The sequence below is a fragment of the Morus notabilis genome, unplaced genomic scaffold (genome assembly GCF_000414095.1).
Source record: "Morus notabilis unplaced genomic scaffold, ASM41409v2 Scaffold552, whole genome shotgun sequence".
Classification (NCBI taxonomy): domain Eukaryota; kingdom Viridiplantae; phylum Streptophyta; class Magnoliopsida; order Rosales; family Moraceae; genus Morus; species Morus notabilis.
The window spans coordinates 366,204-376,352 of NW_010384344.1; the positions used below are offsets into that span (position 1 = coordinate 366,204).

At 33.4% G+C, this 10,149-nt stretch overlaps 2 protein-coding genes across 4 annotated transcripts in view; both read right to left on the reverse strand.

The window, feature by feature from the left end:
- Positions 1-1,235: 1,235 nt before the first annotated feature.
- On the reverse strand, positions 1,236-2,786 carry LOC21405555 (omega-hydroxypalmitate O-feruloyl transferase). Its single transcript, XM_010114722.2, has one exon. It carries the CDS (start codon positions 2,749-2,751, stop codon positions 1,393-1,395), a length of 1,359 nt encoding a protein of 452 aa, XP_010113024.1. The 5' UTR covers positions 2,752-2,786; the 3' UTR covers positions 1,236-1,392.
- Positions 2,787-6,565: 3,779 nt separating this feature from the next.
- LOC21405556 (integrator complex subunit 9 homolog) overlaps positions 6,566-10,149 on the reverse strand; it is a 5,542-nt gene continuing 1,958 nt past the window's right edge. For 2 of the 3 annotated variants that reach the window (XM_024176516.1, XM_024176515.1), the window contains exons 4-12: positions 9,697-9,911; positions 9,276-9,599; positions 8,950-9,127; positions 8,559-8,651; positions 8,359-8,450; positions 7,716-7,833; positions 7,500-7,585; positions 7,312-7,363; positions 6,566-7,226 (exon numbers count right to left, since the gene is read on the reverse strand). In XM_024176516.1, coding sequence (XP_024032284.1) covers positions 6,717-7,226; positions 7,312-7,363; positions 7,500-7,585; positions 7,716-7,833; positions 8,359-8,450; positions 8,559-8,651; positions 8,950-9,127; positions 9,276-9,599; positions 9,697-9,911 — 1,668 coding nt within the window. In that variant the 3' untranslated portion in view covers positions 6,566-6,716. The remainder of the gene's footprint in view (positions 7,227-7,311; positions 7,364-7,499; positions 7,586-7,715; positions 7,834-8,358; positions 8,451-8,558; positions 8,652-8,949; positions 9,128-9,275; positions 9,600-9,696; positions 9,912-10,149) is intronic. The other variant, XM_024176517.1, reaches the window with a different exon arrangement.

Sequence of the window (10,149 nt, forward strand, 5' to 3'; positions counted from 1 at the left end):
AGTAGGAACATTAATAAATTTATAGGAAAAAGGTAAAAATTCACTCAATTTTTTTCTCTTATTTAGTAGCTGAAGAAATTAAAAAAAAATTGAAACTTTTTGAAAAAAAAAAATACATTTTAAAATTTGAAAAAAAGGAGTTTGTGTGAGAGAGGTGTGACTATCAGCCGGGAGACCGATTTCAAAATTCAGATCATTTCAGCTTATCTTTGGTTTTGACTTTCTGGGTTTGGCTCTAAGTTCTTGGCTTTTCCTGATTTTGGTTTTGTCTGCTGCTTCTAGAATTGTTCATCTAAAAGGGGTTTTGAGTGTTTTGAAGAATTTAATCATCATCTCATAGTTAATACTGGTACATTACTCTTGAAATTTGTTAAAATTTTGCTTATTTTTGTTCTATCGAAATAAGACATGTTTTCCCCTTAAGCGTAATTCTAAGTTATTGGAGAATCAGTCATTATTAGAGATTGAGATACCTTGTGTGATTCCATTAATTATATTGTGAAGTTATTTTTAGTATCTTAATAATAAAATAAAAATGTGTATAATATTATAATTAAGCTCACAAGATTGATGCTCAAATTGTTTGCAATATAGTTGTGATAATTCTATTTTGAGTGAAGTTTTTACTAAATTGGATAACATAAGGGATTAACTCAAAATTAATACGATTATATAGGTATACACAAACACGATCTAAATTGCTACTGGGAAATTCAACTTAGGACTTCAGAGTAGGAGTGCCATTGTTTTCTTCCTTCTTTTTTTTTTCAATGAAAAAAATTATTTTATTCTCCTGAACTTTTTGTAATCTTTTACTTAACCCCTTATGTTGAAACAATTTGAACTGAAGCACCAAGATGTTGGGAAATTCAACTTAGTTAGGACTTAGAGTAGGAGTGCCATTGTTTTCCTTTTTTATTTTAAAAAATTATTGTATTCCCCTTAAATTGATATATATATATATATATATATATATTACTTAACACCTTTTGTTTAATAAATTTGAACTGAAGCACCAAGACTTTCATTTCAGTTTTTTAATTGTGTTTTAAGCATTGACTGCAGTGGTAAAGATGAGCTGGGTCTTACTAAGCATTTTTATGGATCGGGTTAAAAATATGCTAGGAAGACTTTCGTTACTTTTCTAGAAGAAGAATATTAGCATTGCAAAAACTAATATGCTGATACCACATATTAGGAGCACTTAATATGCTATTTTCACATACATACATAGAGTAGTATACCCTTTCTTTTTTCTTTAATGAACATAAATACAAGACATCCCTAATTTCCCTCTTTTCAGTCTTTTGTAATTCATCATCAAAGCACCTTAATACAAAAATAAAAATTAAAAATAAAAATAAAAAAGAAGAAGAAAAAAAGCCAGAATAATTAGATCAATTGAAGATGGCTTGCAGTCATGGGCTGAAATATTGAATCTGATTCCAAAGCTGATGCAAATTCGGGCCATAAGATGGCAGACACAGTCCATGAGCCATTCCCACTTGCACTGGGCCTTTGGTTCATATAAGCAACTCCAATTCTTTCAATAGTTGAACACACTGTTCCGAGCACTGGGCCCCCAAATCCAAAGTCCAATTCAGCAACTGGAAACCTTCTTCCCGAGGACAAAACCAGGGCTGGCCCACCTTGGCCCAACACAATTTTTGACAACATAAGCCCAGGCCTGTGACACTCGATCCAATCAATCAAATCCAGGAAATGGGCCTCATTTGTCACCTTTGAAATTGCATCATGAACTTTATTTGCAATATCTGATATGGAACTTTGCTTCAAATCATCAACTTTTGCCTCTCCAAAAGCTAGAGACAACACATTTCCTATGTAATTGGACATGGAAATTTGATCCTTACACATTCTAGTACGTCCATCCACTAACCAACCCATCTTGCTCGTAGCTTGGTTCTTCTCAATGGCTTTGACCATAATTTTCCATACATAGGCAGAGAATGCCTCAATTTTTGTCCTCCTTTTGCCATTGACACTAGCAAGACTTTGTAACCGATCCACGCTTGATGCGTCGATAAAATAGAGGCGCTTAAGCAAGATTTTTGGTGTTGGAATGTTCATAATCTCTTCAATGGTGCACTTGACAAAGGTTTGGTCTAAGGAAGGGTCATAAATAGGAGGGGTGCGCGCAATTAAGAGGTTTCTTTGATGATTTGGTTTGAAAGAAACAGGCTTATTTCGAGCTATTTCGGACCATGAGACGAGAAACTTACCGAAGGCAGTTGCATCCCCTAGGGCATGGTCAAAGGTGAATGTAAGTGAAATGCCTCCACAAGTATAGTATGTTACTTGGATTTGCAAAGGGAAGCCGGGAGTGATAGAAACTAGCCTTCCTTCAAGAGACTTGTTGAGATTGTAGAAGTCCAACATTTTCATAGGGATATTGGCATTAGCTTCCACAATAAGAGCACCCGAATTGTCACATATGATTTGGGGCTCGTTAGTATCGGTGTTCTGGACAATTCGACCGGCAAAGGGATAATAGTGCTCAAGGGTAATGGCAAGGGATTTCTTGAGGCCCTCAATTACCGGTTGACTAGTATGCTCATTGGCAAGTGAGTTGCAGTAGAAATAGAAGTATGTTACAGGAAATCGACCAGAGAGTAAGTCTAGATTGGATAGTTTTAGGACATTAGGATTTGGCAATGAGGGATTAAAAGCTTTGACAATATGATTTTTGGTCAAGTTTACCTCAAATAGACTTGTACTCTCAAAATCCATAACAAACTTTAGGTTGTGTAAGGAAAGAGTAGTGACTTTAGTTGATGTTTTCACTTTCTTTTGCAGCTCATGGCTTATATAAGTGGTAGATATACTATGGAGACCTGTTAGAGTTCACTCAATAAAAAAAAATGACGCTTGTATACCTCATGAAAAAAGCTACCTTTTTTTTCCTTGTAATTAAAGGGAATTGTAGGTATCATTATTCACTTCCCCCATCTCTTTTGTCCATCAGAAGAAATTTTAAATCCCATCAATAGATTGAAAAAGATATGATTTAATTCAACTCAAAAGATGGGCCCTATTTCATTCACAATTATAGGTCTAATAACTTATTAATTGGGTGTAATATTTCAAAATAAAATATTTACAAAGTATCAAGTATCGAACTTTAAACTGGTCATTTTGAGGAAAAAAAAAAAAAAAAAGACATCTTAATTGCTTCACCACGTTGAGCTTAATTAACTTACTTAGCGAATTATCCAAATCTAGATCCAACTTGATGAGAAGCCAAATGTGTTCATGTGCATTTTGTTAAATAATATTAGTCACTATTGATCTAAAGGAAGGAAGTCGAACATAGCACCAATAATAGAGGCATCATGATCATATCACCATTAATATTTTTGGTGGACTTGTCAAAGATGGATCCCAGCTTGTTTGCACTTATCACTGCAACAAATTCGTCACATTTACATTTACAAAAGCTCCTGCACGGTCAAGTTTGGCAGACAACATGATTTTGAAGTGCAAAATGGCCGAATTGGGTGTGATCTCTAGTTAGCTTCTATTACAATCATTATGATGGGTTACTGATCAATGCATTTAGGGAAAGTTAGTTGTCGTAATCAATTACATTCTTTTTTTAAGCCAAAAAATAAAAAGATAACATTCTTTTAAAGGAAATACAGGAAGGAATAGACTTTTAAAAGAGTTCAACAGATTCCCCATTCATCTTGAAGTGGAGAGAGTTTTTTTAGAATATGCCCAATGAGCTTCTAAGTTATCAATGTATTTATAATGGCCATTTTTAGAAGAAATTTCTAAATAATGACCTATTTAACATTCAAAAATGAAAATAGACACCTTTTTTTTTATGTACCCTTCAAGTTCTATACTAATTACATATTTATTTACGCGTAATCGAAATGAACATGAATCGGAGCGAGCAAGATTTAGAGTGAGGAATCGGAGTCAGAATAAGTTGTTTACTTAGTGACAGGATTCGAAATCAGAGTCACTCCAAATCTCATTCATGCGTTTACTTACACCCAGAATCAGAATGAAATAATATAAAATACTAATATACCCTTAAGTCAATTTTATATTTTTAATTTAAAAAATAAATTGTGTACTTATTATATTAAAATTAATCATAATTAAAAATTTAATGTAATAATAGGGCAGTAAAATAATAAATATAAATTGTACAATTATTTAAAATACAAAAATAAATTGTAAACTTTAAATAAAATAAAAAAAAATAGTGTTAAAAATTAAAATATATTATTAATTTATTAAACAAATAAATTATATTTTTATTGTATTAAAGTTAACAATAATTAAGTTAATATTATAATATTAGGCAAATAAAATAATAAATATAGGTTGTAATTATTATTTTTAAAATTTTATTTTTAATTTAATATTTATAAGTACAATAGGGATATGATAGTTATTTAATGATAATATTAGGTATGTGAGTCCCAATCTCAATGCCTCCACTCCCATGCCTCAATTCTAAAGAGTCCACCAATCCTATTCCTATTTTAAGATAAAAAAGAGCAAGTAAACATAAGATTAATTTTCATTTCTTACCCTTATTCATCAATTTTAATAAGTAAACACGGCATGAGTCTTTGTAAAAAGAAAGAAAAAGCATCAAGAAATTCTCACTTCTTAATTCTTATTTGACATGCGAGGCTAGATATAATATAGGGTTAGGATTGGATTGGACAAGACTCAAAGAAGTTACGTTGAGGACTATAATGTGTTTGGTATGCCATCACATTGGGGAAAAAACCAATTGAATCGGGTATGTTTCTTGTCAAATTGACCATTTCTAACAGCAATTCTTTTTTTTTTTTTCGTCTTTTATAAAGCAAAGTTAGATTTTTGAAATTATATGAAATAAGTTTTCTTTTTTTCCTTGTAACTAACAACAAAACTTATAGTAGAACATGTATTTTTGTTATACAGATATGAACCCTATTTTTAGCCATTGAATAAATTTTTTAAAAATTTAATTCACATTTTATAAATTTTTAATGCGGATATACACAAATTTAATTGTTAAAAAATTTATCTAACAGTTAAAAATAATCGTTAGCTTGTATCCTATCATAAAAAGTTCCCGTAACTTATTTATCTACAAAGAGTACAAGAATAATGAGTTTATTTGCCAAATTTAGTAGGATAAAATCATCATTTCGTTGAATGGCCCCTCTGATTTCCATTCATAGTGCTTGTCATTGTAACGTAAGACTCTTGTATTGGGATCTGCAAGGACATATGTTGCACTCACAATCTCGTCATTCTTACCACAGTTAATCCACTACTTATGGTGTAATTTTAACTTTCTGAACATCAAAATATCAGTCACTTGTGCAGATTGCAAGCAGTAATTGATTGTTGAGCCTATTGCATATGGTAGGTTTGACCGTCTCGTGTAATAAATGCAGGGACACAAATATAATCAGAGTGTTTCTTTAAATAATTAGAAAAAAAAAAAAACTATTATAGTTCTCTATTTTTTAACTGTCTTTATATATAAATTTTTTATTTTACGTACTTTTTAATTTAATGTGATTTTAATCGTATGTAATTATTAAAAATTGACCTTATTTATCGGATTACATAAAAGTCCCATATAATTTACCTTGGTAAAGTGGAAAATTCTTTTTCTTTTACCCTTGCTCTTAGTGCCGGTCCTTGTATACTCTTTCGAAGGCTTGCGTATCATACATGCATTAAGATGGGGTCAACTTACAATCAATTAATATGATAAATAATTTTTTCATTTGCAGAATTTGACTTCTTTTATTGTGCTCAAATGACTTGGCTATATGCTTAGTAATGATTTGTCTTGTAACCTTTTTAATTTTAGGTAGGGTGTCCCGTTTTTCCTATGATCCATTTAACTTCAGAAAAATGACTAGCCATATACGCCAAGTTGTGCCCACGCATCAATAATCTCATAAACTGAGATTGAGAAAATTGAGCAAACTTAAAATATGTTGGATTATTGCTAACGTGTAGATTGTTTATCTTTAGATAATTACTCATCTGTACCTAATTCAGCAATATACATATACATATATATATATAGTATATATATATGTAGATATAATCATCCAAATCCTAAGCATTTTGGGTTCTTCTCTCCTTTCGCCAAAACAAAATGTAATTTTTTGAATGATTTCAAAGATTTAGCTAAAATAGTGGTGGGATTATTATTATTATTATTGACAAGATGGGATAGTGGAGGATTGATATTTAGATGGTTGATTGTGGGAGACATAAAGAGATCATTGTTGCCTTCTTGTTGTCGGTCTGACAACAAAGAGAGCGATGTTGGTCCATTCGACTAAACACCAACATAGTGGCCATCGTTTGGTAAATTTCCTCTATATATGCCAATATCCTATTCGAGTCCATTAAAAAATGCTCTGAAATAAAAACATGCACAAGTATTTCATGTTAGTCTAATAGAGAAATAAGGATGAAAATGTCGGCATTAACAAAAATATTAGACATCCTAATTTACAAAATATCTAATGACACAAGTGTATCTCAGCATTATATATCAGGGCATTCACAAGAAATTAGTGGAAAAAGAGATATTAATAATATTTCTTCCGAAAATATAACATTTTGCAGAGCATGTTACTGAACAAGTATTTGATAATTTACAGGACATCACCATGTTTTGCTAGTAGATATTTGTAACAGCATATCTTTGTCCCCTAAATACCAGCCAGAACACTACAAATAGCATCCGAAATACGGGAAGCTAAATTCTCATCGATGGTAATAATAACTGTACTAGTCGCCCGGATTTCTATGCAAGCTCTACTAGGTTCAGTGATCTGTACCTGAGAAAAGTTTTCAGATTCAGCATCCATCGTGCCACCTCCTACAGTTCCCTTAATGCCCATCTTTGACAGTGCAGCAAAAAGGCGCTCTATGTCTGGTGAACCCCAGTGCATAATGTGCCTACATTTCAAGTCCGTCGGTTTATTTCCGGAGAGCAAGTGATGTTTGCCATGTCCAATGGTGAGATCTCCCTTTAACCTTGTGACACTAATGTGTTCTTGTTTCAACTTTTTGAAATTGAATTGAGTGGCCAAGTCCATTGGAATCTCTACCTCCGAGCTCTTCAAGCTTGATATAATTAGTGTTTCATTTTCGGTGTAGCGCAAAACTGAGAACAGCATTGACGTTGGAAAACAAATCTTCTTCAGATCCTCAGGTAACTACACTCAACAGAAAACAAAACAAGTTAAATCAATCAAAAAAGGAAACAAAGTTAAATAATATGCTTAAAGAAATAGACATTACCGCAACAACTTTTGGTTGCAATACCTCCAACAGTGGTTGAACTTCTCTCAACCTAAAATGAAAATAAGAACAAAAATCAAAGAACATGTTATGATGGTTAGACAACAAAATATCCAGCAGAACATGGTATTTCGGGCAACAAAAAAGGGAAAATAAGGAACAAAGTGTCCGGTTTAAAAGTACAATACTTTATTCCAGAGAGAAATGAACACTGAAGAACCTTCATTGCCATGGGCTTGAAAGGCAGAAGAGCCAGTTCAGCATCAATTCCATTCTGAAATGAACACATGCATTAGTTTCAACTCAGACATTAGTGAAGTTGTTCCTAGGTTGTGTAGACATATAACATTGACCACACTGCAGATGTCGAAAATTTTGATGAAATTTACAGGATATATAAGCACCTCAAGAACAAGTAGCGAGTTCTGATCCCCACACCAATGCCGAAGCAAATGAACAACAGGACCAAGTCGCAGACTCCCGCTAGGAGAAAATACTATGCATGGCTCCTGCCAATTTGTTCTATGCATAATATGTTAATCTCCAAAGAAATGCATAAAAAGGGTTTATAATAACAACCAAAATGATTTTCAAGTGGTGTCAAAATGCAGCCTTATTTTCATTTATGCTTTCTTTAATAGACAATTCTTGTTGAAGTGTTCTCAGACTACGATCCTGTAAAACTGCAGATTGACCTGTTTGCTTCCTTTTCCTCCTCAGGTACTCATGTTTTGAGGCGACAAAGAAAGAATCTTTGAACTTAATGACATGCAATCATCTACTTCAAATTCTAAAGTCTACCAAGAATAGAAATATCGAAAAGATTTTTGTAAAGTGTAATGAGATTTGTTAATCAAACATGTCCAATATCACAACCGCACATCATTACATCCCTCTTAACTGAATTGCGAGAATATAACTTGTAGGATCAACAGACATTTACGTCAGTTATGAGGCATAAATTGAGTCAAGATCTAAAGAATTTTGAGCCGAGCAATAAAGAAGAATTCTAAGGTACAATTTTGGAAAGTCATCTGCAGCACTCACAATAATTCAGGCGAATGAACTGCAGCAAACACATGAACTTTTTCCTCCTTTACGAGCTCCACATGAGAAAACAACGGCTCACCAGAAAACAGCTGAATATCCAACTCAGAAGAATCTCAGTTTCCAAGTTTATATGCAAATAAGTTATATGAAGTCAGCATACAAATGGGGACCACTAAGCCAAAAGAATATACATGCACCTTTTCTTGCCTCTCTCTGCACAGCCACTCAGGTATGATATTTGTTAAAGCTAACAATTCTTCAGCTACAGAGGATATAAAGTATATGGGAACCTAAAACATGGATGGATACTTTATAGGTTAGTAAGCATGCCTTTACAATGTAATTCCAAACTTTTGCTTCTTACTAATCAAAGTACGTGCAACAATGCAATGGCAAACCAAACAGTAAGAAAACCAGATAGTAGTGACAACAATCACCTACACCACATCTAACTAGTTGTTTGGATCACCAATCTGAAAATCAATTTGTTACAAGCATTGAACATCTAGCAGAAATAATCACCTAACAGTTTGATAAAAACTATGGGAGATAAGATCTGCGTCTGTTGTTAGGATAATTAACGTCTACCTTCAAGTTCGAAGAATCTAATGAAGCTGATATTTGCTCCAATAGCTGCAGAAGAATCCCGATTCGATACATAGGAATAAGGACTGAACCACCGGTTTTGACAGCATCAACAGCACATGCACACACAAAAGACAGTTTCTCGCTTTCCTCTGAATTATCATCGATGTCAGTTAAGGATCTGGATAATTCCTCAAGTTAATAAAAAGATACAACAAAGATCCAGTTTACCTATTTGTGAAAGCCTAAAAACTATAGCAACTACAAGAAAGATTCAAGCCAAAATGGTGGAACTTTGACTAATAATAAACCATATAAACAAATGGTACCTGAGAGATGCAGAATCATTAGTGCTCGGATCATGGTCTTCATTCTCTCTGTCATCTGTGGAACACAAGGATGAGAAATCTGAATATAAGACCAAATCACATCCAACAAGAGCGCGATAATCAAAGCCCATGGCATGCCCAGAGAAAAAGATGGAACTGGAAATAAACGCAACATCCCCTTTTGGACTATTAAGTGCCCAGTTACAAGCACCAATTTCTAAGCCTGAGCTGATCGCCTTCATAATCAATGTACCATTATAGCAGGTTTCCTCCAAATACTTAAGTGTGTGAACCTTTTGCATGCAATTCTTCACGTCAACTGCACTGAGAAGTTCCTTTTGTCACACCCTCCAATACAAAGGCAAGATATTAATGACTTCTTTTTATGAAAAAACGAATATTAGAGTTCTATGTAAATCACCTGTATAGAGGCATCCAACCACCCAACTTCCCTCCATCTTTGCCTGAAACTATCTCCTTCAATGCAGAGGGAAGATGGGCAACGTCTTGCCACCTCATCCACTGAGGAAAATTAGACTCTTCAGCCCCATAAAACTGTCTAAATTCCATATGCATTGTCACAAGGTCCTCCAACATAAGTTGCCCAATTCTAGCAGTAGCTTCAGTTGCACATATCTGACCCATTGAGAAATCAAAACTAAGAAAACGAAATTCATTTGCTGGGGGTCGCAAATTAAAAGGAAAACGATACACATCATGAAAAACCAGTTTCACCACACACCATGAATCTGGAATATAACTTCTTAGTGAGAAAAAAAAAAAGTTGGAACAAAGCAGTAGTTTCAGTTCTATAGAATCCACAGATTTTTTTTTTTTTTTAAGAAACAGGGATCTTTAATGATTATCAAAAGGA

Coding starts and splice junctions, on each gene's coding strand:
- LOC21405555 (XM_010114722.2), bottom strand. CDS start 2,751: ATGGATTTTGAGAGTACAAGTCTATTTGAGGTAAACTTGACCAAAAAT.